The 27357-nt window shown below is 62.6% G+C and overlaps 5 protein-coding genes and 1 long non-coding RNA gene across 7 annotated transcripts; 4 read left to right on the plus strand and 2 right to left on the minus strand.

Moving 5' to 3' along the window:
• Positions 1-109: 109 nt before the first annotated feature.
• On the minus strand, positions 110-9090 carry LOC311425085 (uncharacterized protein; the record flags this gene model as incomplete). 2 transcript variants are annotated; one of them, XM_084500587.1, is made up of 6 exons in its annotated part: positions 110-357; positions 479-525; positions 668-769; positions 1091-1393; positions 8167-8493; positions 8598-9090. In XM_084500587.1, 6 exons carry the CDS (start codon positions 8914-8916, stop codon positions 301-303), a joined length of 1155 nt encoding a protein of 384 aa, XP_084356713.1. In that variant the 3' UTR covers positions 110-300. The 2 variants fall into 2 exon arrangements, with proteins under 2 accessions (XP_084356713.1, XP_084356712.1); XM_084500586.1 differs by lacking the exons at positions 8167-8493; positions 8598-9090 and adding exons at positions 1651-1977; positions 2103-2679 and having other exon boundaries at positions 1115-1393.
• On the plus strand, positions 2969-5149 carry LOC311425087 (M1-specific T cell receptor beta chain-like). Its single transcript, XM_084500589.1, has 5 exons — positions 2969-3522; positions 3748-4077; positions 4184-4378; positions 4622-4743; positions 4903-5149. The coding sequence occupies exons 1-5, from the start codon at positions 3483-3485 to the stop codon at positions 4933-4935; spliced, it is 720 nt and encodes a 239-aa protein (XP_084356715.1). The 5' UTR covers positions 2969-3482; the 3' UTR covers positions 4936-5149.
• A 1072-nt stretch (positions 9091-10162) lies between the features above and the next one.
• Positions 10163-11966, plus strand: LOC311425194 (uncharacterized protein). Its single transcript, XM_084500795.1, has 3 exons — positions 10163-10819; positions 11063-11184; positions 11344-11966. Exons 1-3 carry the CDS (start codon positions 10453-10455, stop codon positions 11374-11376), a joined length of 522 nt encoding a protein of 173 aa, XP_084356921.1. The 5' UTR covers positions 10163-10452; the 3' UTR covers positions 11377-11966.
• Positions 11967-13052: 1086 nt separating this feature from the next.
• On the minus strand, positions 13053-20705 carry LOC311425086 (uncharacterized protein). The gene is made up of 7 exons (XM_084500588.1): positions 19038-20705; positions 15095-15216; positions 14644-14970; positions 14070-14348; positions 13602-13703; positions 13418-13464; positions 13053-13297 (listed from the first exon to the last, which is right to left on the minus strand). Exons 1-7 carry the CDS (start codon positions 19226-19228, stop codon positions 13241-13243), a joined length of 1125 nt encoding a protein of 374 aa, XP_084356714.1. The 5' UTR covers positions 19229-20705; the 3' UTR covers positions 13053-13240.
• Positions 16075-18041, plus strand: LOC311425088 (M1-specific T cell receptor beta chain-like). The gene is made up of 5 exons (XM_084500590.1): positions 16075-16450; positions 16675-17004; positions 17087-17281; positions 17514-17635; positions 17795-18041. The coding sequence occupies exons 1-5, from the start codon at positions 16411-16413 to the stop codon at positions 17825-17827; spliced, it is 720 nt and encodes a 239-aa protein (XP_084356716.1). The 5' UTR covers positions 16075-16410; the 3' UTR covers positions 17828-18041.
• Positions 20706-20894: 189 nt separating the features above from the next.
• Positions 20895-26504, plus strand: LOC311425089. Its single transcript, XR_014686223.1, has 4 exons — positions 20895-21581; positions 22982-23047; positions 23512-23585; positions 23927-26504. It is a non-coding gene; the product is annotated as an uncharacterized lncRNA (long non-coding RNA).
• Positions 26505-27357: the final 853 nt, after the last annotated feature.

Raw genomic sequence — 27357 nt, forward strand, 5'->3', positions numbered from 1 at the left:
TCTCTATATTTACTCCTTGTTTCACATTCAACCCCATGATTTACTCCTCATTTGAGGTTCACTCTCTCTATTTACTCCTCAATTCAGTTTCAATACAATGTTTAATCAATTATTTTAGTTTCAATCTCTTTATTAACACCACATTTGAGGTCCAATCCCGCCATTTACTTCTCCTTCGAGCCCCCTCCTTGGATGTTCAGTCCCATTCCTTCCTCCCCGCTGTCCCGGCGGCCGGGGCAGCCGCAGCCTCCCGGGGCTGCACGGCGCCGCCACCGAGGCCTTGGGGCCCAGCCCCATGGGTCACGGCGCTGCCCTCGCTGGGGTGGCGAAGCGGAGCTGGGCGTACGTCAGCTCTCCCTGCGGGCACCAACGCCATCAGAGCGGCCCTAAGACCAGCCCCCAACCCTTATGGGGCTGTGCCTGTACGGGCTATTGCCACCGCCCCGTGTGGGGACCCCCGGGTGCTGCAGGGCCTCACCTGCTGCTGCTGGGGTGCAGGAGGGTTCGGGGCTCTGGGCCGGAGTCCTGGCGGGGACAGAGACGTGTCCCCAGCATGGGGACGAAGGGGAATTGGGGATGGGATGGGATGGGGGAGCGGGGTGTAGGGCAGCAGGGGAAAAAGGGGGCATGGGGGGCCGTCACAAGCAGCCCCTGCTCGTCTCCTTACCCGTCCGTGCGCGGAGGAGGCAGGAGATGCCGAGGATGAGGCCGAGCAGCAGCAGCGCCCCGGCTGCGGCCATGGCCACGGCACTTGGTGTCGTGCAGGCACCTGGGGGGGGCAACTTGTCCCAGCCATCTCCTGACCCCCATGTCCCTCCCTTGATCTCTCCCATACCCTAATATCCTCCCATTGCTCCCCCTTATTCCCCCATCACCACACAGCTTCCCCCCATCACCCCGAACATCCCCCTATCACACCATTATCCCTCCATCACCCCCAACATCCCCCCATTGCCCCCCATTATCCCCCCATCACCCCCCAACATCCCCCATTACCCCCAACATTGCATCAGTTTCCCCACATGTTCCCCAGCTCCGAGAAGCTGATGGGGAAGGGGGGGTGACCCCATCTGCCCTGTCCCCTGCTCACCCTGGTGCCCAGGCTCGTGCTCACCCTTGGCCCCGTGCAGCTCCACGCTCCTGCGGACGGGGGGACCGGAGGCATTGAAGCGCACCTCGCAGAGCCCCCCGGTGCCCCCGGCGATGCCCGCGGGGCTGATGAGCGGCTCTGTGCTGCCCCCCAGCCCCAGCACCTGCTGGGGTCGGGGCCCCCCCGGCCAGGAGACGAGGACGGGGCCGCTGGCGTTGCCCACGGCACAGACCAGGCCGGGGGGGTCTGAAGGGGAGCCGTGGGGCGCCAGCACCCGCACCCAGCTCTGGGCCCTCCAGCTGTCTGCAGAGAGGAGAGCAGGGGCTCGGTGGGCTGCGATGTGGGCAGGGACCCCGCGTCCCCCTGGGGACCCCTCCTAGTGACACGAGGGGCATGGGGGGGGTCCATGCAATGGGGAGAAACGGGGGTCCCATCTGCTGTAGGGACATGGGTGCGGACCGTGCAATGGGGAGACTTGGGGGGTTCCCCATCTAACAAGTGAGGGCTCAGGGGTACATGTTGGGGTCCCCACACCACCCCCAGCCCAGCAGCCCCCCTACCTCCCACGATCAGCGTGGTGCCGTTGCCGAAGAGCAGCTTGGATCCGGAGATGCAGGCGCAGAGGTAGAGGCCGGTGTGGTCACGGCGGGCGGCAGCGATGTGCAGCACGGCGCGTCCCTTCGTGTACTCGCAGGAAAATTCCCCCTGAGCCTGCTGGTTGCAGCTGAGGATCAGCCAGGGCCGCTCCCCATGGACACGCCGGTACCAGAACACCTTGCTTTTGCCATCGAGCCCCTCGCCCAGAATGCAGCTGATCTCCACCGGAGTGCTGGGCTCCACGAAGAGGAAGGGCTGGGGCTGCTGCACTGCCAGCAACGTTGCCGGTGCTGCAGGGACCGACCGGGGGCTCATTCACCGCCTGCTCTCCAAGCCCAGCCTGTGCTCCCATCTCCCAGGGGCAGCTTGGGAAGGAAGAGGAGCCCCTCTCCCCAGAGCCTGCCCCGATTCTCACCCAGCCACAGCAGCAGCAGCAGCCCCGTGGCCAGCAGCGCCTTCGTACAGGAGGAACCCAGGGGTGCCATTGTTGTGTTCGTCCCAGTCCTTCTGCAGGGTTGCTGAGTACACCGGGACCTGCAGCTACCCAAAGTGTGGGGTCTTGGCAGCGATGTCCCCCAGCTGTGAGGACGCGGTGTCCCCATGGAGGACGTGGTGTCCCCACGAAGGACGCGGTGTCCCCACGGGGAATGCGTCCTCCCCACGCGCCGCTGCCGGCAGCTGTGGGGTGCATCGCCGGGTGCAGAGCTCTTGTCAGCTTGCTGGCACGGACCCACATCCGGGAGGAAAATTTGGCTTTTAACCATTTCTGTGACGCTCAGGGCTGCAGGTGGCTCCTCAAAGGCCCCGCGACGCCCTCGGGTGCCCACCCCCAAATTCTCGAGACAAAGGAAGGAGCCAGCCCCAGCGCTGGGCACTCCAAACCACAGCGCACCGTGCCGCCGCTCTTGCTTTGGGGAAACCGCAGCGCAGAGGCTGGGGAGCTGCCTCGGGGCGGGGGCGGCTGCACCCCCAGCCGCGGCCCCCCCAGCCATCCTCACGTCAGCCGAAGTGACCTGAACGGTGACGTTCAAAGGGCCGCGGCCCGAAGGCGAGAGGCAACTCTGGTCCCCCAGCCCTGCCCTGCTTTCCTGTTGTGGTTCGGCAACCGTGGCTCTTTGCTACCCCAGCGCCCAGCTTTGGCGACAAAAACCTTCAGACCCAACGGTTTGCTGGGGGGCAGGGGTTCGGTGCGAGCAAACAGCAGAGAGGTGACAAAATCAACAAGGTGAGGCTGACCGCAGCGCTCCTCGGCTCCGGCAGCTCCGCACCCAGCCTCCAGCTGCTGCAACGAGGCCGAGCCTCCACGAGCAGAGTTTGCTCCTCCAGCTCCGAGAGACACCCAGAGGCACCTCGCCGCCCTCCCCGGTGCTCGTTGTGCTCCTCTCCAGAGCAGACCCGTGCCTCCACGCATCCCCGTGCACGTGGCACGGCCTCCTGAGATTTGCTGCAGCCTGAAGCGAGAGAGGAAGAAGCAGGGGACGATGCCTGGGGCTCCTCGGGGCGAGGCGCAGGCAGACAAAGCGCAGCAGGACCCCCCCGCTGCAATGAGGAGCTGCAATTAAATTGCAGTCCGCGAGCAGGAGCCCATTGAGCACTTGTGGCGGGGGCGAAGGAGGCCGGGGCTGCGCCCGACGCCCCGTTTGGCTTTCGAAGCTCCGTCCCCTCGCCAGGCATCGCCTCCCCTTCCCTCTGTGCCTCCACGACCCCAGACGACAGCCAGGCTCCCTTGTGCCGTGTCGAAGCCTTTTGCAGGAGCCGAGAGGCGACCGAGGAGCGTGGGCAGCCCCAGGCGGAGATGTGCAGCCTGCCCGGGGTTCTCCTGCTCCTCCTGACAGGTACGTCCCATCCCGTCCCGCTGCACCAATGCTCCAGCCTCGCTTTCTGCTATACTAAACCTGCGTGGGGTAAACCCCGGGGTGCTGCTGCCTCGCTGTGCAACGCCAATTTTGCACCAAACCCCCCCAAACCCTGCTAGTTTGGAGCCAGAAGGCGACAGCCTGAAGCGTGAGGGTGACCCCGTGGCACTGCCTGCTGCGCTCAGACCCGCTCCCCCTGTGCAGGAGCCACCTCTGCGGAGGAGCCACGGATCCAGCAGAGCCCGGCACAGCTCTGGCTGCACCCTGGGGCGACGGCCGAGCTGAGCTGCAACATCTCGGGTGACCCAGACCGTGCCAATTGGTACAGGGAGAAGCCGGATGGCAGCTTGGAATGGATTTACTGGAGCGCAAAGGCCTCAAAACCAAAGGGGAGATACTCAGGGACGATGAGAGCACAGGGTATTTTCTCCTTGAGTATCAGCAATGTGCAGCGTGAGGACTCTGGGTATTATTACTGCACCTCCTTCGTGTTGCACTCCCAGTTTGGGAACGGGACCAGGCTCCTCGTCACAGGTGAGTGTGGCAGCGTGTGGTGGTGCTGGGGACATCCCTGGGGACATCCCTGGGGACATCCCTGGGGACATCCCTGGGGACACTGGGATTTCCCACTCACTTTCAGATGCCTCCGAGCCCAAGGTCTCCCTCCTGGTGCCCGTGGACGCGGAGGAGCCCTCGGACTTTGTCCCCCTGCTGTGCCACCTCCCTGGCGCCTGGAACCTCACCTGGGTCTTGGCCGAGCGCTGGGACGGGGCCATGAATTGCACGGCCACGGAGCGCGGCACGGGCAGGATCGTCAGCGAGACCATCGGCACGGGTGAGCTCGAGCAGCCTCCCCCTGGGCACCGCGGGCGTTGCTCTGTGCTTGGTCTGTGCTTGCAGGGACTCCAAGCCCGCTTCTTCCAGCCTTAAATCCCTTTTTCCCCGTCTCCCTGTGCCGAAACGCTGCAAACGCTGCCCTGGCCACATCTCCCCGCCCTGCTCCCTTTCATCGGCCGCCCCCGGCGCCAGCTCCGTGCCCCATTCCAACGTCTCCTTGTCCTCCCGTCCCTCCCTGCAGCAGGATGCTTCCTGTGGCTGCTGGCCTTCGTGCCGCCCGGCGCCGCCGTCCTCGCCTTGATGTGCTGGGCAGCCCGGCTCCGCCGAAGGCCGGCCCGCGCGGTGCCGAGACGGGGCCCGGAGGTGAGCTGCTTCCCCAGCCCCCGGCACGAGGCTGTGGGCACGGCAGGAGGAAGGAGCTCCCAAGCAGCCCGGCCGGGGGCTTTGGCGCGGGCAAAGCATCCCCTGCAGCTGCAGGCGCAGCGCTGCCCCAACCGCGCGGCTTCTCGCTCTCTCTTGCAGACCGAGTGCGAGTACGCGGCGCTGGGGCACTGAGAAGCCCTTTCCCCGCGCCCGCCCTGCCAGAAGCCTGCGGTCTGCGAGCGGCGAAAACAAGAGAGGAAAGGGAAAGTGGTGGGATCCTGCGCTCTGCTGGATTTCCCTGCTCGGCTTCATGGCAGAGGGGGAGGAGGAACGCGGAGAGCGCTGCGGGAAGCTCGAGAGCCGTGAGGAATCCCATGCAGATAATAAAATCATGATTTCTTGGTAAGCAACGGAGGTCTCGGCTTCATTGGGATTGCTCCCTGTGCTACCCCGTGGGACAGCCACAGGGAGCTGCTGTTAAACAGGGCAAAAAAAAGGTCCCTTTACACTTCGAGCCTTAAGCACAGCCCTGTTTTAGCCCCTCCTCTCTGCATTTTGCTTCCTGAAGGGCGACCCCACAACGTGCAGCAGCTCCGAGGATGCTCCCCATGCTCTCAGCACCTTCCCTGTCTGTGGCCACGCACACGACCCCGTGCTGGGGCAGGCATCCAGGCTCCCCTGGCTTTAGGGTTTACCGCAACCTCCTCTTCCTCTCCACACGTGTGCTGCTGCTCCTGTGGCTGGGACATGAACCCCAAGGGGAAACCACCGAGCGACGGGGCCAAAACTTGTGGTGCCCTGCAACATTTAATGCCCTGTTTGCCTCCGTCTTCAAATGCTTATGATGGGCTTCGGGACCCAGGGTGCCCTGAGCTGGAGGACCATGACGGTGGGAACGATCAGATCCCAACCGACCCTGAACGTGTGCGGGATTTGCTGCTCCACCTGGATCCGTACGCGTCCATGGGTCCGGATGGGTTCATCCCAGGGTGCTCAGAGAGCTGGCAGACATCATGGCAGGACTGCGGGCTCACCTTGAGATTAGATATCAGGAGAACCCTCTTGTCTCAAAGAGTGGTCAGGCACTAGCATGGCCTGCCCAGGAGGTGGTGGAGTCACCATCCCTGGAGGTATTTAGAAGCTGTTTAGATGTAGAGCTTAGGGATATGGTTTAGTGGGGACTGTTAGTGTTAGGTCAGAGGTTGGACTCGATGATCTTGAGGTCTCTTCCAACCTAGAAATTCTGTGATTCTGTGTTACCCTGACTGTATGATTCATTACTGAGTGCAGCTCTGGGCACCTTGGTACACGAAGGACATGAAAGTGTTGGAGAGTGTCCAGAGGAGGGCGACAAAGATGGCGAAGGGCCTAGAGGGGAAGGCGTGTGGGGAGCGGCTGAGGGCACTGGGCCTGTTCAGCCTGGAGAAGAGGAAGCTGAGGGGGGACCTCATGGCGGCCTACAGCTTCCTGGCGAGGGGAGTGGAGGGGCAGGCGCCGCCCTGTTCTCCTAACTCCCCAGTGCCAGGACCCGCGGGAATCCCTCGCAGGGGGCTCCTGCGGGAATTGCCTGCCCCACGGCCCCGCAGGACACGGGGTCCCTGTGCCAGCACCCGTGGGTGCCGTGGGGAGCAGGCCTGGGGCTTCCCCCCCAGCCCCAGGCAGCAGTAGCGGCGTTTCTTGCAGGGGGCGTTGAGTTTTGAGTTTAGTCTTGATTTCCTCCCCATTTCAGGTTCAACCCCACGATTTACTTCTCCTTTTAGTTTCAATCTCTTTATTAACGCCACATATGAGGTCCACTCCCATTATTCATCCTCGTTTGAGGTTCACTCTCTCTATTTACTCCTCAATTCAGTTTCAATACAATGGTTTCTCCAATGTTTTTGTTTCAATCTCTTTATTAACGCCACATTTGACATCCAATCCCGTTAATCACTCCTCCTTCGAGCCCCCTCGTTGCAGTTTCAGTCCCTTTCCTTCCTCCCCGCTGTCCCGGCGGCCGGGGCAGCCGCAGCCTCCCGGGGCTGCACGGCGCCGCCACCGAGGCCTTGGGGCCCAGCCCCGTGGGTCACGGCGCTGCCCTGGCTGGGGTGGCGAAGCGGAGCTGGGCGTACGTCAGCTCTCCCTGTGGGCACCAATGCCATCAGAGCGGCCCCAGGCCTGGCCCCAACCCCAGTGGGGCTGTGCCTGGCCCCTGGTGCCTGACACTGTCCCTGACCTGGCCTCGCTATCACCATCCCATGTGGGGACCCCCGGGGGCCGCATGGCCTCACCTGCTGGTGCTGGGCTTGCAGGAGTGTCTTGAGCTCTGGGCCGGAGTCCTGGCGGGGACAGAGACGTGTCCCCAGCATGGGGATGGAGGGGAATTGGGGATGGGATGGGATGGGGGAGTGGGATGTAGGGCAGCAGGGGTTGCCAGGAGGCAGGGGGGTCCATCACCCCCAGCCCCTGCTCGGCTCCTTACCCCTCCATGCACGAAGGAGGCAGCAGACGCCGAGGATGAGGCCGAGCAGCAGCAGCGCCCTGGCTATGGCCATGGCCACGGCACTTGGTGTCGTGCAGGCACCTGGGGGGGGCCGCTTGTCCCAGCCATCTCCTGAACCCATGCCTCCACACTGACCTCTCCCGTACCCCAACATCCCCCTATCATCCCATTATTCCCCCATCGCTCCCCATCATGCCCTCATCACCACCCAGCTTCCCCCCATTGCCCCCCAGCTTCCCCCCATCACCCCCAACATTCTCCCATTGCCACCCATTATCCCACCATCACCCCCAACGTGTCCCCTTTCCTTCCACCGATCCCCGGGGCCGCACCATCCCCACTGCCTCACTTTCCCCACACGTGCCCCAGCTCCGAGGAACCCCCGGGAAGGGGGGGTGACCCCATCTGCCCTGTCCCCTGCTCACCCCGGTGCCCAGGCTCGTGCTCACCCTTGGCCCCGTGCAGCTCCACGCTCCTGCGGACGGGGGGACTGGAGGCGTTGAAGCGCACCTCGCAGAGCCCCCCGGTGCCCCCGGCGATGCCCGCGGGGCTGATGAGCGGCTCTGTGCTGCCCCCCAGCCCCAGCACCTGCTGGGGTCGGGGCCCCCCCGGCCAGGAGACGAGGACGGGGCCGCTGGCGTTGCCCACGGCACAGACCAGGCCGGGGGGGTCTGAAGGGGAGCCGTGGGGCGCCAGCACCTGCACCCAGCTCTGGGCCCTCCAGCTGTCTGCAGAGAGGAGAGCAGGGGCTCGGTGGGCTGCGATGTGGGCAGGGACCCCACGTCCCCCTGGGGACCCCTCCTAGTGACACGAGGGGCATTGAGTATAGGGGCGTGTCCATGCAATGGGGAGAAACGGGGGTCCCCATCTAACAAGTGAGGGCTCAGGGGTACATGTTGGGGTCCCCCCACCCGCCACCCCCAGACCAGCAGCCCCCCTACCTCCCACAATCAGCGTGGTGCCATTGCCAAACTTCAGCCTGGAGTTGATGTAGTAGGCGCAGAGGTAGAGGCCGGTGTGGCTGGTGTGTGCAGCAGCGATGTGCAGCACGGCGCGTCCCTTCGTGTACTCGCAGGAAAATTCCCGCTGAGCCTGCTGGTTGCAGCTGAGGATCAGCCGGGGCCGCTCCCCATGGACACGCCGGTACCAGAACACATTGTGTTTGCCATTGAGCCCCTCGCCCAGAATGCAGCTGATCTGCACCGGAGTGCTGGGCTCCACGAAGAGGAAGGGCTGGGGCTGGTGTAGATCCAGTGGTGCTGCCGGTGCTGTAGGGACCGACCGGGGGCTCATTCACCGCCTGCTCTCCAAGCCCAGCCTGTGCTCCCAAATCCCGGGGGCTGCTCTCCCCAGTACCTGCCCCGATTCTCACCCAGCCACAGCAGCAGCAGCAGCCCTGGGGCCAGCAGCGCCTTCGTGCAGGAGAAACCCAGGGGTGCCATCGGTGTGCTCATTCTGCAGGGCGGCTGAGTGCACCGGGACCAGTGCTGCCTGAAGCGTGGGGTCCTGGCAGCGATGTCCCCCAGCCGTGAGGACGTGGTGTCCCCACGAAGGACGCGGTGTCCCCACGGGGAATGCGTCCTCCCCACGCGCCGCTGCCGGCAGCTGTGGGGTGCATCGCCGGGTGCAGAGCTCTTGTCAGCTTGCTGGCACGGACCCACATCCGGGAGGAAAATTTGGCTTTTAACCATTTCTGCGACACTCAGGACCGCAGGTGGCCCCTTGAGGGCCCCGCGACGCCCTCGGGTGCCCACCCCCAAATTCTCGAGACGAAGGAAGGAGCCAGCCCCAGCGCTGGGCACTCCAAACCACAGCGCACCGTGCCGCCGCTCTTGCTTTGGGGAAACCGCAGCGCAGAGGCTGGGGAGCTGCCTCGGGGCGGGGGCAGCTGCACCCCCAGCCGCGGCCCCCCCAGCCATCCTCACGTCAGCCGAAGTGACCTGAACGGTGACGTTCAAAGGGCCGCGGACCGAAGGCGAGAGGCAACTCTGGTCCCCCAGCCCTGCCCTGCTTTCCTGTTGTGGTTCGGCAACCGTGGCTCTTTGCTACCCCAGCGCCCAGCTTTGGCGACAAAAACCTTCAGACCCAACGGTTTGCTGGGGGGCAGGGGTTCGGTGCGAGCAAACAGCAGAGAGGTGACAAAATCAACAAGGTGAGGCTGACCGCAGCGCTCCTCGGCTCCGGCAGCTCCGCACCCAGCCTCCAGCTGCTGCAACGAGGCCGAGCCTCCACGAGCAGAGTTTGCTCCTCCAGCTCCGAGAGACACCCAGAGGCACCTCGCCGCCCTCCCCGGAGCTCATTGTGCTCCTCTGCAGGACAGACCCGTGCCTCCACGCATCCCCGTGCACGTGGCACGGCCTCCTGAGATTTGCTGCAGCCTGAAGCGAGAGAGGAAGAAGCAGGGGACGATGCCTGGGGCTCCTCGGGGCGAGGCGCAGGCAGACAAAGCGCAGCAGGACCCCCCCGCTGCAATGAGGAGCTGCAATTAAATTGCAGTCCGCGAGCAGGAGCCCATTGAGCACTTGTGGCGGGGGCGAAGGAGGCCGGGGCTGCACCCGCCGCCCCGTTTGGCTTTCAAAGCTCCGTCCCCTCGCCAGGCATCGCCTCCCCTTCCCTCTGTGCCTCCGCAACCCCAGACGACAGCCAGGCTCCCTTGTGCCGTGTCGAAGCCTTTTTCAGGAGCCGAGAGGCGACCGAGGAGCGTGGGCAGCCCCAGGCGGAGATGTGCAGCCTGCCCGGGGTTCTCCTGCTCCTCCTGACAGGTACGTCCCGTCCCGTCCCGCTGCACCAATGCTCCAGCCTTGCTTTCTGCTATGCTAAACCCGCTTGGGGTAAACCCTGGGGTGCTGCTGCCTCGCTGTGCAACGCCAATTTTGCACCAAACCCCCCCAAACCCTGCTAGTTTGGAGCCAGAAGGCGACAGCCTGAAGTGCGAGGGTGACCCCGTGGCACTGCCTGCTGTGCTCAGACCCGCTCCCCCCGTGCAGGAGCCACCTCTGCGGAGGAGCCACGGATCCAGCAGAGCCCGGCACAGCTCTGGCTGCACCCTGGGGCGACGGCCGAGCTGAGCTGCAACATCTCGGGTGACCCAGAGCATGCCAATTGGTACAGGGAGAAACCGGATGGCAGCTTGGAATGGATTCACTGGAGTGCAAAGGCCTCAAAACCAAAGGGGAGATACTCAGGGACGGTGAGAGCACAGGGTATTTTCTCCTTGACTATCAGCAATGTGCAGCGTGAGGACTCTGGGTATTATTACTGCATCTCCTCTGTGTTGCACTCCCAGTTTGGGAACGGGACCAGGCTCCTCGTCACAGGTGAGTGTGGCAGCGTGCGGTGGTGCTGGGGACATCCCTGGGGACATCCCTGGTTACACTGGGTTTTCCCACTCACTTTCAGATGCCTCCGAGCCCAAGGTCTCCATCCTGGTGCCCGTGGACACAGAGGAGTCCTCGGACATTGTCCCCCTGCTGTGCCACCTCCCCGGTGCCTGGAACCTCACCTGGGTCTTGGCCGAGCGCTGGGACGGGGCCATGAATTGCACGGCCACGGAGCGCGGCACGGGCAGGATCGTCAGCGAGACCATCGGCACGGGTGAGCTCGAGCAGCCTCCCCCTGGGCACCGCGGGCGTTGCTCTGTGCTTGGTCTGTGCTTGCAGGGAAACCAAGCCCGCTTCTTCCAGCCTTAAATCCCTTTTTCCCCGTCTCCCTGTGCTGAAACGCTGCAAACGCTGCCCTGGCCACATCTCCCCGCCCTGCTCCCTTTCCCCGGCCGCCCCCGGCGCCAGCTCCGTGCCCCATTCCAACGTCTCCTTGTCCTCCCGTCCCTCCCTGCAGCAGGATGCTTCCTGTGGCTGCTGGCCTTCGTGCCGCCCGGCGCCGCCGTCCTCGCCTTGATGTGCTGGGCAGCCCGGCTCCGCCGAAGGCCGGCCCGCGCGGTGCCGAGACGGGGCCCGGAGGTGAGCTGCTTCCCCAGCCCCCGGCACGAGGCTGTGGGCACGGCAGGAGGAAGGAGCTCCCAAGCAGCCCGGCCGGGGGCTTTGGCGCGGGCAAAGCATCCCCTGCAGCTGCAGGCGCAGCGCTGCCCCAACCGCGCGGCTTCTCGCTCTCTCTTGCAGACCGAGTGCGAGTACGCGGCGCTGGGGCACTGAGAAGCCCTTTCCCCGCGCCCGCCCTGCCAGAAGCCTGCGGTCTGCGAGCGGCGAAAACAAGAGAGGAAAGGGAAAGTGGTGGGATCCTGCGCTCTGCTGGATTTCCCTGCTCGGCTTCATGGCAGAGGGGGAGGAGGAACGCTGTGAAGCTCGAGAGCTGTGAGGAATCCCATGCAGATAATAAAATCATGATTTCTTGGTAAGCAACGGAGGTCTCGGCTTCATTGGGATTGCTCCCTGTGCTACCCCGTGGGACAGCCACAGGGAGCTGCTGTTGAACAGGGCAAAATAAAGGTCCCTTTACACTTCGAGCCTTAAGCACAGCCCTGTTTTAGCCCCTCCTCTCTGCATTTTGCTTCCTGAAGGGCGACCCCACAACGTGCAGCGGCTCCGAGGATGCTCCCCGTGCTCTCGGCACCTTCCCTTTCCGTGGCTGTGTGCATAACCCTGTGCTGGGGCAGGCATCCAGGCTCCCCTGGCTTTAGGGTTTACCACAACCTCCTCTTCCTCTCCACACGTGTGCTGCTGCTCCTGTGGCTGGGACATGAACCCCAAGGGGAAACCACCGAGCGACGGGGCCAAAACTTGTGGTGCCCTGCAACATTTAATGCCCTGTTTGCCTCCGTCTTCAAATGCTTATGATGGGCTTTGGGACCCAGGGTGCCCTGAGCTGGAGGACCACGACGGTGGGAACGATCAGATCCCAACCGACCCTGAACATGTGCGGGATTTGCTGCTCCACCTGGATCCGTACGCGTCCATGGGTCCGGATGGGTTCATCCCAGGGTGCTCAGAGAGCTGGCAGACATCATGGCAGGACTGCGGGCTCACCTTGAGATTAGATATCAGGAGAAACCTCTTGTCTCAAAGAGTGGTCAGGCACTAGCATGGCCTGCCCAGGAGGTGGTGGAGTCACCATCCCTGGAGGTATTTAGAAGCTGTTTAGATGTAGAGCTTAGGGATATGGTTTAGTGGGGACTGTTAGTGTTAGGTCAGAGGTTGGACTCGATGATCTTGAGGTCTCTTCCAACCTAGAAATTCTGTGATTCTGTGTTACCCTGACTGCATGATTCTCAGCACCGAGTGCAGCTCTGGGCACCTCGGTACACGAAGGACATGAAAGTGTTGGAGAGTGTCCAGAGGAGGGCGACAAAGATGGCGAAGGGCCTAGAGGGGAAGGCGTGTGGGGAGCGGCTGAGGGCACTGGGCCTGTTCAGCCTGGAGAAGAGGAAGCTGAGGGGGGACCTCATGGCGGCCTACAGCTTCCTGGCGAGGGGAGTGGAGGGGCAGGCGCCGCCCTGTTCTCCTAAACCCCCAGTGCCAGGACCCGCGGGAATCCCTCGCAGGGGGCTCCTGCGGGAATCGCCTGCCCCACGGCCCCGCAGGACACGGGGTCCCTGTGCCAGCACCCGTGGGTGCCGTGGGGAGCAGGCCTGGGGCTTCCCCCCCAGCCCCAGGCAGCAGTAGCGGCGTTTCTTGCAGGGGGCGTTGAGTTTTGAGTTTAGTCTTGATTTCCTCCCCATTTCAGGTTCAACCCCACGATTTACTTCTCCTTTTAGTTTCAATCTCTTTATTAACGCCACATATGAGGTCCACTCCCATTATTCATCCTCGTTTGAGGTTCACTCTCTCTATTTACTCCTCAATTCAGTTTCAATACAATGGTTTCTCCAACGTTTTAGTTTCAATCTCTTTATTAACGCCACATTTGACATCCAATCCCGTTAATCACTCCTCCTTCGAGCCCCCTCGTTGCAGTTTCGGTCCCGTTCCTTCCTCCCCGCTGTCCCGGCGGCCGGGGCAGCCGCAGCCTCCCGGGGCTGCACGGCGCCGCCACCGAGGCCTTGGGGCCCAGCCCCGTGGGTCACGGCGCTGCCCTCGCTGGGGTGGCGAAGCGGAGCTGGGCATACGTCAGTTGTCCCTGCGGGCACCAACGCCATCAGAGCGGCCCCAAGACCAGCCCCAACCCCAGTGGGGCTGTGCCTGGCCCCGTTATCGCCACCGCCCCGTGTGGGGATCCCCGGGTGCCGCAGGGCCTCACCTGCTGCTGCTGGGGTGCAGGAGGGTTCGGGGCTCTGGGCCGGAGTCCTGGTGGGGACAGAGACGTGTCCCCAGCATGGGGACAGAGGGGAATTGGGGATGGGATTGGGGAGTGGGGTCCCGGGCAGCAGGGGAAAAAAGGGATACAGGGGGCCGTCACCCCCAGCCCCTGCTCGGCTCCTTACCCGTCCGTGCGCGGAGGAGGCAGGAGATGCCGAGGATGAGGCCGAGCAGCAGCAGCGCCCCGGCTGCGGCCATGGCCACGGCACTTGGTGTCGTGCAGGCACCTGGGGGGGGGCGGCTTGTCCCAGCCATCTCCTGACCCCAAATGTCCTCCCCTTGATCTCTCCCATACCCTAATATCCTCCCATTGCTCCCCCTTATTCCCCCATCACCACACAGCTTCCCCCCATCACCCCGAACATCCCCCTATCACACCATTATCCCTCCATCACCCCCAACATGCCCCCATCACCCCCAACATCCCCCCATTGCCCCCCATTATCCCACCATCGCCCCCCAACATCCCCCAGTACCCCCAACATTGCATCAGTTTCCCCACATGTTCCCCAGCTCCGAGGAACCCCCGGGAAGGGGGGGTGACCCCATCTGCCCTGTCCCCTGCTCACCCCGGTGCCCAGGCTCATGCTCACCCTTGGCCCCGTGCAGCTCCACGCTCCTGCGGACGGGGGGACCGGAGGCGTTGAAGCGCACCTCGCAGAGCCCCCCGGTGCCCCCAGCGATGCCCGCGGGGCTGATGAGCGGCTCTGTGCTGCCCCCCAGCCCCAGCACCTGCTGGGGTCGGGGCCCCCCCGGCCAGGAGACGAGGACGGGGCCGCTGGCGTTGCCCACGGCACAGACCAGGCCGGGGGGGTCTGAAGGGGAGCCGTGGGGCGCCAGCACCCGCACCCAGCTCTGGGCCCTCCAGCTGTCTGCAGAGAGGAGAGCAGGGGCTTGGTGGGCTGCGATGTGGGCAGGGACCCCGCGTCCCCCTGGGGACCCCTCCTAGTGACACGAGGGGCATGGGGGGGGTCCATGCAATGGGGAGAAACGGGGGTCCCATCTGCTGTAGGGACATGGGTGCGGACTGTGCAATGGGGAGACTTGGGGACAGTATGGGAGGGGACCATCCACTGGGCAGTCACTGGGGTTCCCCATCTAACAGGGGTGGGCTCATGGGTACAAGTTGGGGTCCCACCGCCACCCTTAGCCCAGCAGCCCCCCTACCTCCCACGATCAGCGTGGTGCCGTTGCCGAAGAGCAGCTTGGATCCGGCGATGCAGGCGCAGAGGTAGAGGCCAATGTGGTCACGGTGGGCGGCAGCGATGTGCAGCACAGCGTGTCCCTTCATGTACTCGCAGGAAAATCCCTCCCGAGCCTCCTGGTCGCAGCTGAGGATCAGCCGAGGCCGCTCCCCATGGACACGCCGGTACCAGAGTATGTTGTATTTGCCATCAAGCGTCTCGTCCATAAAGCAGGTGATGTTCACCGCATGCCCTGGCTCCACGAACAGGACGGGCTGGGGCTGGTGCACTGCCAGCAACGTTGCCGGTGCTGCAGGGACCGACCGGGGGCTCATTCACCGCCTGCTCTCCAAGCCCAGCAGGTGCTCCCATCTCCCAGGGGCACTCAGAAAGCGAGAGGAGCCCCTCTCCCCAGCGCCTGCCCCGATGCTCACCCAGACAGAGCAGAAGCAGCCCCGTGGCCAGCAGCGCCTTCGTGCAGGAGAAACCCAGGGTTGCCATCGGCGTGCTCGTCCCAGTCCTTCTGCAGGGCGGCCGAGTGCACCGGGACCTGCAGCTACCCAAAGTGTGGGGTCCTGGCAGCGATGTCCCCCAGCCGTGAGGACACGGTGTCCCCACGGAGGAGGCGGTGTCCCCACGAAGGACGCGGTGTCCCCACGGGGAATGCGTCCTCCCCACGCGCCGCTGCCGGCAGCTGTGGGGTGCGTCGCTGGGTGCAGAGCTCTTGTCAGCTTGCTGGCACAGACCCACATCCGGGAGGAAAATTTGGCTTTTAACCATTTCTGTGACGCTCAGGGCTGCAGGTGGCTCCTCAAAGGCCCCGCGACGCCCTCGGGTGCCCACCCCCAAATTCTCGAGACGAAGGAAGGAGCCAGCCCCAGCGCTGGGCACTCCAAACCACAGCGCACCGTGCCGCCGCTCTTGCTTTGGGGAAACCGCAGCGCAGAGGCTGGGGAGCTGCCTCGGGGCGGGGGCAGCTGCACCCCCAGCCGCGGCCCCCCCAGCCATCCTCACGTCAGCCGAAGTGACCTGAACGGTGACGTTCAAAGGGCCGCGGACCGAAGGCGAGAGGCAACTCTGGTCCCCCAGCCCTGCCCTGCTTTCCTGTTGTGGTTCGGCAACCGTGGCTCTTTGCTACCCCAGCGCCCAGCTTTGGCGACAAAAACCTTCAGACCCAACGGTTTGCTGGGGGGCAGGGGTTCGGTGCGAGCAAACAGCAGAGAGGTGACAAAATCAACAAGGTGAGGCTGACCGCAGCGCTCCTCGGCTCCGGCAGCTCCGCACCCAGCCTCCAGCTGCTGCAACGAGGCCGAGCCTCCACGAGCAGAGTTTGCTCCTCCAGCTCCGAGAGACACCCAGAGGCACCTCGCCGCCCTCCCCGGAGCTCATTGTGCTCCTCTGCAGGACAGACCCGTGCCTCCACGCATCCCCGTGCACGTGGCACGGCCTCCTGAGATTTGCTGCAGCCTGAAGCGAGAGAGGAAGAAGCAGGGGACGATGCCTGGGGCTCCTCGGGGCGAGGCGCAGGCAGACAAAGCGCAGCAGGACCCCCCCGCTGCAATGAGGAGCTGCAATTAAATTGCAGTCCGCGAGCAGGAGCCCATCGAGCTCCGTCCCCTTGCCAGGCATCGCCTCCCCTTCCCTCTGTGCCTCCACGACCCCAGACGACAGCCAGGCTCCCTTGTGCCGTGTCGAAGCCTTTTGCAGGAGCCGAGAGGCGACCGAGGAGCGTGGGCAGCCCCAGGCGGAGATGTGCAGCCTGCCCGGGGTTCTCCTGCTCCTCCTGACAGGTACGTCCCGTCCCGTCCCACTGCACCAATGCTCCAGCCTCGCTTTCTGCTACGCTAAACCTGCGTGGGGTAAACCCTGGGGTGCTGCTGCCTCGCTGTGCAACGCCAATTTTGCACAAACCCCCCCAAACCCTGCTAGTTTGGAGCCAGAAGGCGACAGCCTGAAGCGCGAGGGTGACCCCATGGCACTGCCTGCTGTGCTCAGACCCGCTCCCCCCGTGCAGGAGCCACCTCTGCGGAGGAGCTGCGGATCCAGCAGAGCCCGGCACAGCTCTGGCTGCACCCTGGGGCAACGGCCGAGCTGAGCTGCAGCATCTCGGGTAACCCAGACCGTGCCAATTGGTACAGGGAGAAACCGGATGGCAGCTTGGAATGGATTTACTGGAGCGCAGAGGCCTCAAAACCAAAGGGGAGATACTCAGGGACGGTGAGAGCACAGGGTATTTTCTCCTTGAGTATCAGCAATGTGCAGCGTGAGGACTCTGGGTATTATTACTGCATCTCCTCTGTGTTGCACTCCCAGTTTGGGAACGGGACCAGGCTCCTCGTCACAGGTGAGTGTGGCAGCGTGCGGTGGTGCTGGGGACATCCCTGGGGACATCCCTGGTTACACTGAGTTTTCCCACTCACTTTCAGATGCCTCCGAGCCCAAGGTCTCCCTCCTGGTGCCCGTGGACGCGGAGGAGCCCTCGGACTTTGTCCCCCTGCTGTGCCACCTCCCTGGCGCCTGGAACCTCACCTGGGTCTTGGCCGAGCGCTGGGACGGGGCCATGAATTGCACGGCCACGGAGCGCGGCACGGGCAGGATCGTCAGCGAGACCATCGGCACGGGTGAGCTCGAGCAGCCTCCCCCTGGGCACCGCGGGCTTTGCTCTGTGCTTGCAGGGAAACCAAGCCCGCTTCTTCCAGCCTTAAATCCCCTTTTCCCCGTCTCCCTGGGCTGAAACGCTGCAAACGCTGCCCTGGCCACATCTCCCCGCCCTGCTCCCTTTCCCCGGCCGCCCCCGGCGCCAGCTCCGTGCCCCATTCCAACGTCTCCTTGTCCTCCCGTCCCTCCCTGCAGCAGGATGCTTCCTGTGGCTGCTGGCCTTCGTGCCGCCCGGCGCCGCCGTCCTCGCCTTGATGTGCTGGGCAGCCCGGCTCCGCCGAAGGCCGGCCCGCGCGGTGCCGAGACGGGGCCCGGAGGTGAGCTGCTTCCCCAGCCCCCGGCACGAGGCTGTGGGCACGGCAGGAGGAAGGAGCTCCCAAGCAGCCCGGCCGGGGGCTTTGGCGCGGGCAAAGCATCCCCTGCAGCTGCAGGCGCAGCGCTGCCCCAACCGCGCGGCTTCTCGCTCTCTCTTGCAGACCGAGTGCGAGTACGCGGCGCTGGGGCACTGAGAAGCCCTTTCCCCGCGCCCGCCCTGCCAGAAGCCTGCGGTCTGCGAGCGGCGAAAACAAGAGAGGAAAGGGAAAGTGGTGGGATCCTGCGCTCTGCTGGATTTCCCTGCTCGGCTTCATGGCAGAGGGGGAGGAGGAACGCGGAGAGCGCTGCGGGAAGCTCGAGAGCCGTGAGGAATCCCATGCAGATAATAAAATCATGATTTCTTGGTAAGCAACTGAGGTCTCGGCTTCATTGGGATTGCTCCCTGTGCTACCCCGTGGGACAGCCACGGGGAGCTGCTGTTAAACAGGGCAAAAAAAAGGTCCCTTTACACTTCGAGCCTTAAGCACAGCCCTGTTTTAGCCCCTCCTCTCTGCATTTTGCTTCCTGAAGGGCGACCCCACAACGTGCAGCAGCTCAGAGGATGCTCCCCGTGCTCTCAGCACCTTCCCTGTCTGTGGCCACGCACACGACCCCGTGCTGGGGCAGGCATCCAGGCTCCCCTGGCTTTAGGGTTTACCACAACCTCCTCTTCCTCTCCACACGTGTGCTGCTGCTCCTGTGGCTGGGACACGAACCCCAAGGGGAAACCACCGAGCGACGGGGCCAAAACTCGTGGTGCCCCCATGGGCTGTGCTGGCCCCTCGGCGTCAGCCGGACGCGCGCGGCTGGAGGAGCATCTCCATGGGGAGGGGAAGGGAAGCGAGCCGCATTCCAGCCTGGGAGCCAGCTCGTTGCTCTGTGTTTAATTAGGAAGGGACAGATGCTTGCCAACCAAACAGCTTGGAGACATCCTCCTGGGGCTCCCCACCCAGCGTCGGCGGTGCGGGACGAAGGCCAGGGGTGGTCTCGGCGCCTGTCCCAGCCGAGGAGCAGCAGGGGGGCGGCGTGGGGCTGGAGACCCCCTTTGTGGTGGCCGGAGCCTGCTTGGAGCCCCCCAAGAGGATGGTGCAACAAACACCAGCGTGAACAGGGAAAACCCTGGGTGCACCATGGGTGCTTTTTGGGAATCCCCGCTCACAGCCGCCTTTCTCCCATCTCAGCGCCTCCCTCCCAGCACCGCGCACGCCCTGCTGTGCCGAGAGCTGCTCACAAACCAGCTGGGAAGGGCAGGAAAGCTTTATTTAGAGCAGAACGCCGCGCCGTGCAGGAGGATCGGCTCCTTCTCTTGGCAGAAATCCCCTCCTGCCATGGGGGGCTCCTGCGGGAAGCGCCCACCCCACCTACCTGTCCGCCCACTGCGCGGCACCGCGGGGTCCCCATCCCAGCACCCATGGGTGCAGGCGCCATGGGGAGCAGGCCGGGGGCTTCCCTCCCACTCCCATCGCAGGGTGGCTCCATCCATCTTCTCCTTTTCTGCAGCAGAAGCACCAAACAACGTCCTTCGGCTGCTTCCGCAGGAATCCTGCTAATGTCATCTGCTCGGGCGCGAGGCATTGTTAGCAGCGCAGCCTTATTTACCAGCTGCGTTTTTTTTTTTTTTTTTATTTCCCTTCGAGTTTTGCTTCCTCCTATTAAAGCTGGGAAATGACGCCATGCAGCCTAAAGCAGAGGACCCCAGTGGTTCCCTTTGCACCTTCCCGGGCTCCCTGGGTGCCTTCCCTTGGTGCCGCGAGGGGTCAGAGCCGTCGGTGCGAGCTGCGTGGTTCCTCGCACAAAAAAACACATTTTTTTTTTGGCTCCCGCCCCACACTTTCCCATGTGAAAGGCCGCGCTCCCACGTGCAGGGCCGCCCTCTGTCCCTCGCCGTGCGACCTCGGAGGCCTTGGTTTTTGGCACGCGGGCTTTAAGAAGGGAAAAGAGGGAAAAACGCAGAGCTCACGCAAAATAGGAGCGAGATTTTGAAATAGGCGCGTGGGGGCAGAGATGGGAAAGGCGTTGCTTTTTGGCCGCTTTTCTCGGGTGATGTTTTAATGCTGTGTTGCCAGATGTTACGAGGGAGCAGGAGCAGACCTAAAGGTGCGTGCCAGCCCCCGAGCAGATCGCACAGCCCCCACGGCAGCACCGCCACAGCCCCTTTCCCATTTCCCCATTTCAGCCCCAAAGGAACGATGCTCCCACCGCCGCTCGTTTGCCTGCCAAGAAGTTTGTCTTCCCAGTCCCATCATCTCCCTGTCTAAAACACAAGATAATCCTCCTAAACCTGCCTCGCCCCTCCCTCCCCACCAGCCCCAAAACCCCGGTGTTTGGACCTTTTACGGCTCTCCCTCTCCCACGCTGCCGTTCCCACCCGAGCCCCGCTGGAATTCGCCGCATCGCTCCCAGCCAGCTCAGATTTCTGCTTGGGTTGAGATTTTGGTTTTGATGTTATTTCTGTGGGTCGGGGGGACGCTTTGGAGATACTCGCTTCCTGCCTGCTCGGTTGCTCAGCATTCCTCCACGCTTAACCCTTTGTCAAGCTCTCCGGATCGCTGGAAAAAGCCCCTTGGGCAGAGCACCCGCGACGATGGGTGGCTGTGAAACGTTTCCAGGCTCTGTTTGATGCTTCTAACGTCAAAAAAAAGACAGAAGACTTTGGCTAATTCCTCAGTGTAAAACTGACAGGAAGAGCACAAGGAGGGGAAAACCGTTCCGTGCTGCTGCTCCCACGGTGCCCGTGCCCCGGCGCCTCGGAGCAGAGCTGGCGTGGCCGTGGGCCATCAGCCTCCCTCCTCGCCTCACTTCTGTTCTCCCAGCCCCGAAATTAGGCTAGGGTTTTGCAAATTCCGTCTGGCAAGGGGAGGACAAGAGGCAGCGGGGCTGGGAAGCAGTGCCAGGGGTGCTGGGGGTGACCAAAGCCCCCAAAGCTCCGCGCCGCCGTGCCCATCGCGACGGTTTTGCTGCTGGGAGAAGAACCCACAGCGGCCAGGCGTGTTTTTCCCCCAAAAAAACATTAATAGGGATTGGTGCGGCCTGCAGCAAGCCGTGTGCCCCTAAGCCTCCTCCTGCTGCCGCCGCTCTCACGCCCGCCTTGGAGCCCTCCTGCGCCAGCGTCTTTCCCCAGAGAGCAGAGCGCAGACATCTCGTTTTCCTCCTGGTTTCTTTCCAAGAAACGTTCTCCCAGCTTGTTTTTAGTTTCCAGTTTTCGTACCAGGGCACCACACCCTGCGGATGCAGCGACAGGAGCGCAAAGCACGGTGAGCAGAGAGAAGGAAGGGGCCTAAGGCACCCCGCAGCGGAGCACTTCTGCACCCCGTGGGGTAAAATCCACCCACGACCATTCCCGGTTCTTCTTACCGCCCGAGAACGTGAGGCACACGGAGGCTAAACGCGAGCCAGGACAACAGAAATCCCCTAAACTTTTAAGGGAAGTCAGGAGCCGCTTTTAGCAGCCCTGGCTCCCAGCCAGCGTTTCTGCCCCTGCCCCTCAGCTGCAGATTTCTCCTCCCGAAGCACTCGTCCTGCAGACACAGCCCTCGCGCGCTGCTCACCGCCTGCAGCCACCCCCGGAGCCACCTGCCCCGCACCTGGGCAAAGGGGAAACTCTTTTGCCAAGGGAAATCCTCAATTGCTGCCACTCCGGGGGAAGCCCCGAGCTCCCCCCCTGACCCAGCCACCCCACAACCGCATCCAAGTGGGCGCATTTCGGAGGAGCGTGCGGTGCCTTCTCCCCAGCGCGGGGGCTGCTCGGCCCGGCCCCCAGCAGTGTCATTTCCTGCCTCCCAGCCGTGCCGCTGGGACATCTGGAGAAATTGCCAAGCAGCAGCACCGGGAGGCATCAGCAGACGGCACGGCGAGGCGGGACGATGAGTTTTTTGTTCGTGGCGCTCTTGGCTCTTCCTTTTCTGCTGGGTAAACGCGTTGTTCTTTCTCTTTTACCTGCCTCGCAATTTGGGTGCTCGAGCAGCTCGGAGCGTGCATGCTCCCGGGATGCTGCACGGTGCCCGGCTGCGGTCGGGCAGAAGGGGCTGGGGGGGTTTGCTCGGTGGTTGAGGTGTCGGGAGCGAAACTGAGCTGGGAAAAGCTCGGTGCACGCATCCTATGGGTTGTACGCGCCGGGGGTCGCAGCAGAGCGGGTGCTTGCAGGAGGCGGTTTGACAATCCCTAACGCTTCCCACATTGCGTTCAAACGAGCTCGCGGCACGCAGCTGGGACCGATTAAGGGAGACGGACGCGGGCTGGGGAACAAACAGGACTGCCCGAGTCCTCAGGTGGGTGCTCACGAGCTGGAGGGCACCAGGTGAGCCAAGAGGGGTAGCAGCAGTGCCCAGAGCAAAGCTGTGGCTGGAAACTGCTTTGGGCTGCAGGGAGCCCTTCTGCCAAGCAAAGGGATGGAGCCGCGCGTCCTGCACTGCACAAGGGGTTAAAAGAAGCCGGGGCTTCCCAGATGGAAGCTCTTTGCTCCGGACGCAGCTCCCTTTTTATCCCAAGCACAAATAGGAGCCGGCTCGGAAAACTTTCTCAGAAAGCCCAGCGCAGGGAGAAGGTGGCTGGGAGCTGACGTGAGCGCAGCTGGAAAGGAACGGAGCGTTCCCGACGGGTCCCAGCCTCCCAAAGGGAGGTCCCAGGCGCCCACCCGGTCCCGGTGCTGCCTCCCCACGCACCTCGAGGCTGGGTCAAAGCACGCCGTGGTGCTGGGAACCGGGCTCCAGGCTGGGGGCACAGCCCGGGGATGTCGGGGTCACGTGAGGACATGGGGCAAGGGGTGGAGAGGGGAACCTGCGGGTGCCACCCGTCAGCACGAGTGGAATAAGGGAGTCGGGTCATAGCGGTCCCCGAGCGTGAGAGGAGAAAAGTGCAGCTGTGGAAAAGGGAAATGAGCAGGGCTCGGCACGAGTTGTGAGGTGCACGGACCCATTCACAGCGGCTCGCCCGAGGAAACGGCTCCGTGATGGGGATGGGCCCCAGGGCACGGGGATGCAGCCCCATGCCTGTGGCCCCATTGCCCCCGATCCCTCTCTTGGCAAACCCGCGGAGGGAAATCCCAAGCGTGGGTCAAGCTGCGGTGCGCTCCGTAACATGAGAGCTTTTGCTCTGAAGTCCCTGATTTAATTAGGGGTCAGGCTGCAAATCCGGCACTCCCACGAGGGAGCAAGTTTTGCGCAAAGTGCCCAGCAAAATGCAGCAAAGCTGCTCCTGCGAAATCACGTCCCACTGGGGCGGGGAGCGAGCTGGCCCCATGCAAGTCTGCTGACGCTGGTGGGGCACGAACCGCTCCTCTCTTGATTGTTTGCTCGATTTTGTGTTTTTAGGGTATGCTGAAGCGGGAGAAGAAGAGGAAATAACACAGTTTTTATATGAATACGCATCTCACTTCAGTAAGAAATTCTCGCTTTTTGCTAATTTCGACACGAACCACAGGGCAAGGGCAGGGCAACCCCGTGCTGAGGCTCTGCAGGAACAGGAGCAGGGGAGGGGGGCAGGGGTCTGGATGCCCCCAGGGGCATCCTCCTTCTGGAAGGGCCGAAATTAAGCAGTGCTGGGACCAGAGCTGCGTAAATTGGTACAAGAGGATTAAAAGTAGAGCTCAAAGCCCTTTATCTGGAGCTGCTCTGCCCCCAGTGGCTCTCGCTCACATCCCAGATCACGCTCTGCCAAGCTAAAACCTCACCGAGGTGCTCAAAGAGCAGAGACCCCGCCGGGGTGACGCAGCATTGGCTTTCCCGCACCCGCTGCACTGGTGCAAACTGGTGCAACTGGTGTGGCCCTGCAGCCCCCCGGGGTCCAGCTCCCAGCCTCCACTGGGTGGCACCGACTCACCAGGACGCTGCTTTCGCTGCAGGTGATTACTTGTACGCAACCATCGAGTACTACCCCGAGAACATCACGATACTCCCCACCATATACATGTACGAGGTGAGTACCCGAAGCATTTCTCTTCGGATTCCTAAAAAAAATCGGCTCCTCCCGCACACCTTACCAGCCAAATTTAACACCCACTGCCCCAACGAGGGTTGGTCGTGCTCCTGACCACCCGCTCGAGCACCATCCGGCTTTGGGGAAGGGATGTGCAAAACAGGGGGTTTCTCCCCAAATTTTAACTGTGACCTGGAGCCGTTTGGCTCACCCAGCTGCCACAGGGAGGCTCCGGGGCGCTTTGGTTTCTGCCCCAGAGCCCACGCACAGGGACAGGGGAGGGCAGAGGGGATCGGTGGAGCGCGTCGGACCCAGCTGATTTCTCTTCCTCGGCTTCCCAGGAGATGCCAGATTCTGCGGGATCGCCCCTCCACTGCCACCTGCCCCTCGTCGTCCTTCTCAGCCTCCTGGGGCTCCTGCTGTGACTCCCCAGGCTTGGCAGGTACGAGAGCCACGCAGCACCAGGGCTTGGAGCATTTCGCTACCGCCGACATCCCCAAGGCAGCAGCACCCGGCAGCGCCTCCCCGAAACAAGGAAACCTTCTGGGCAGCCAGCCCCATGCCGGGGACAACCAGAGAAGCACGGATCACCACCGGGACTGCCTGCAGAAATGCCAAAAAGCCAGCTTAGTTTTTTTTCCCGAAGCACCCAAGCCTCTTTTTCGGGCTCGCCGGCAGCCAGGTGCGCGCAGGATCCCCGCGCGGCCGCCAGCCCGCCCCGAAACACAATGGGAGGACATGGGAATCGCTTCCGAGCCTCTTCCCCTCTCTGCAGACGCGGCGACTGGGACGAAGAAAAGAATTTCGTCACCGCGTTGGAAGTTACATCCTCCGACCGAAGCAGCCGCCTCTGTTTTTAGCACGGCGGTGACTCGACACCCACGGCTCCCAGCAGATGGATGATGCCATCGCGGGCCATAAAAGCTGTGCAAACACCGAGGGGCTCTGTAACGCCGAGGTTCTTTCCTCTTTCCTATTCTTCTGTTGTAAATATGAACTCCTGCCAATAAAGTGACGAACAATTGACTTTGTCTCCGCCGTGCACGACCGCACGAGACGGGCGCTGACCGCGACGCACGGCTCCTGCAGGGCTCGCACCGCGCAGCTGGAGGCGCCGGCTCTCTCCCAGCTGGTGGCAAACGGGCAAAGAAAGGGCTGGAAGGGGCCCTGCAGCCTCCTGGAAGCTGGTATTACTCGGCAGAGCCTGCAGATGCCTCCTTCCCAACGCAGCACCGTGCAGCTTGCCGCAAGTCGCAGGAAAATCCTGAGGTTTCCATCACAGGAGCTGCAGCTCGCGCAGGGCACGCACCGGGGCACCTTCAGACCGTGCAGCATTCATTTAATCCTTTCCCTTTGGGATGCCTGCAGGAGTTTTTCCCCCTGTAGGAAAACCCAGAGCCCGCCCAGCCCCCTGGCTGCAGCAGGAGGTTGAAGCTTCCCCCGTTTTTCACCCCTGGACCCCGATCGTGCCCCGCTCGGCTCTGCCTCCCGGCCCCTAAATGCACTAAGCAGCTTTAAGGCTAAAGAGGATTTCCCTCCGTTTTCGAGAACCGTTCACAATTATCTCTGCGCAGGAAGAAACCAGAAGGGCTCTCAAGGTCTCCGCTGGGTTTTCCAGCCCTATCGGCCTCCCGGAGGAGCCGCGGCACGATGCGGGTGCAGCAGCAAAACCCCAAACCAGGAGGCTGGGGGGGCTTTGGGGCTCCTCACCTCCACCTCCCGGCATCTGTGACCCTGCTTTCTGCACGCCCCCAGCCCCAAAAAGGGGGGTTAGTGGCAGCTCGGCACCCTACTAGGGGTTCACCCCCCAAAAAACCCAGCTGTGCACCCCAAAACGTGCAGGCAGCTGAAAAAAGCTCGAAGCTGCCCTCCACAGGGCCAGCAGGGATGTACTGGGGTCAGGGCTTTGCAGAAAGCTGCTGACAGCCAGGATGGCATTTCTGGGAAGGCAGCGCTGCTTTGCGCCATGGCGAGGGCTGAGCCCCGTTTCCTGCATTTATTATTTATTATTCATTAGTCACGAATGCACAAAACCGATGCTGACGCCGTGATCCCAAAGCGTTTTCAGGGGGGCAAAAGCGAGGCCGAGGCAAAAAGCACAATTCTCCCGTCCTTCCCTTGCGAGGAATTTCCTTCCCTGGCACACAGAGCACTCATTTCCTGCTGCCTTTTCCAGGAAAGGTCCCAAAACAGGTGAAAGTTGCCACGCTGACAAGACAGCTGGCATTAAATCCTGCCCCAGCTCCCCGATGAGCTTTTATTTCTGCACCGAGGGAATTGTGTCTTTTAAAGCACTTCAATATCAGCTGTTGCAAAGAAAAGTCGGTTTTCAATAAAGCGATGCTCGGCCTTTTGCACCCCGAGTGCCACCACAACGGATTGCCCTCCTCAGCAAATCCAGCCAGGGTTTTTGTTCCATAAGTGGGTGCATTTGTGTGCTCCTGACCCGCTAAATAAAAATACCTTCCAGACCAAATATGTTGAAGAACTGGCAAGATTGGGTCCTTTTGACCACATTTTTAACCCCTTCTCAGATAAATATGGGAACACACCAGCCAAGCTCTCGACAACTGGAGAGGAAAAGCCTGCAATGCCCGAACCAGGAAATATTTTCTCCCCTCCCAGCAGAGATTCCCGTGGTTTTGCTCAGATGCTCGGCTGCCAAAGCGTCTGGGGCTATTTGTGCCTCGAAGCCGAGGGAATCAACACACAAATACTTGGAGCAGCTCCGCTGCTGCAGCGCTTTCAGCCTGGCAAGGAACTCGGTGGCTCCACTGCTGGACATCAACACCTCCCGTGGCCTTAAAATATAGAATTTTTTATTTTTTAAAGTAGCAAAGAAGTTTTCCAGATGTGCAGACTGTATATCCACCCGTGTGTTTGTGCCTTGAAATTAAAGAATTACGCTGTCACTTACCAGCTCACCGTCTGCTTGTGCATCTACCTTTCCCCAGTGGATTTGCAAAGCTGCCTTTGTGCCAATTAACCCAAACGGGGCATTTTTACAGCCTTTGCTGCAAGGCCCAAGCAGCTCTCGCTGGGGAGGAGCTCACTGAGCATCAGCTGCTGAAGGCATCCAAATTTTAAGCAGGGCCAGCAATTTGGCAAAGTTTTCCTTGAGCTCTCTCACACGGGCTTTAGTCTTGTGGGACGGGGCTAAAAGGCAGCAAGGGATGCATGGTTGGGTTCAGCTTTCCAGGGGATTCCTGCAGAAGTTTAACGCCCAAAGGCTCTCCTGGGCAGCTGCAATTTGCCTCTCCTGCTGTCACAGCACGTGCAGAGGAGGCACCAGAGCAGCTCAACAGCAGCGCAGCCCCCACACCCCGCCTCCCTTTGGAACCACCAGCAGAGGGTATAACCCCAGCGTGCAAACCTCTGTGCAACTGGGCGTGCAAAACCCTCTGCACAACCCCCCGTGCAAGGTCCTAGGTGCAAAAGAACCCCCCCTTGCAATTCACCAAGCGTGCAAAAACGCCACCTGCGGCCCTCCACCGTGCAACGCCCAGCGTGCAAAACCGCCTGCAGCCCCTTATGCAACCGGGCATGCAACACCCTGCGCGCAACCCCTCCGGCACCAGAGCACGTGCAAGCGCCCACCTGCAAGCCCCGTGTGCAACCAGCCCTGCAAACCCCAGCCCGCAGCCCCCTTGTGCAACCGTCCACGCAACCCCTCAGCTGCAGCACCGTGCCTGAGCGCTGCAAAAACACCCGTGCAACCCCCCCAAACACCCTCGTGCCCGATACAGCAGACCACACAGCCCCCCATTTGCAA

Source organism: Aythya ferina, assembly GCF_964211825.1.
Source record: "Aythya ferina genome assembly, chromosome: 29".
Taxonomy (NCBI): domain Eukaryota; kingdom Metazoa; phylum Chordata; class Aves; order Anseriformes; family Anatidae; genus Aythya; species Aythya ferina.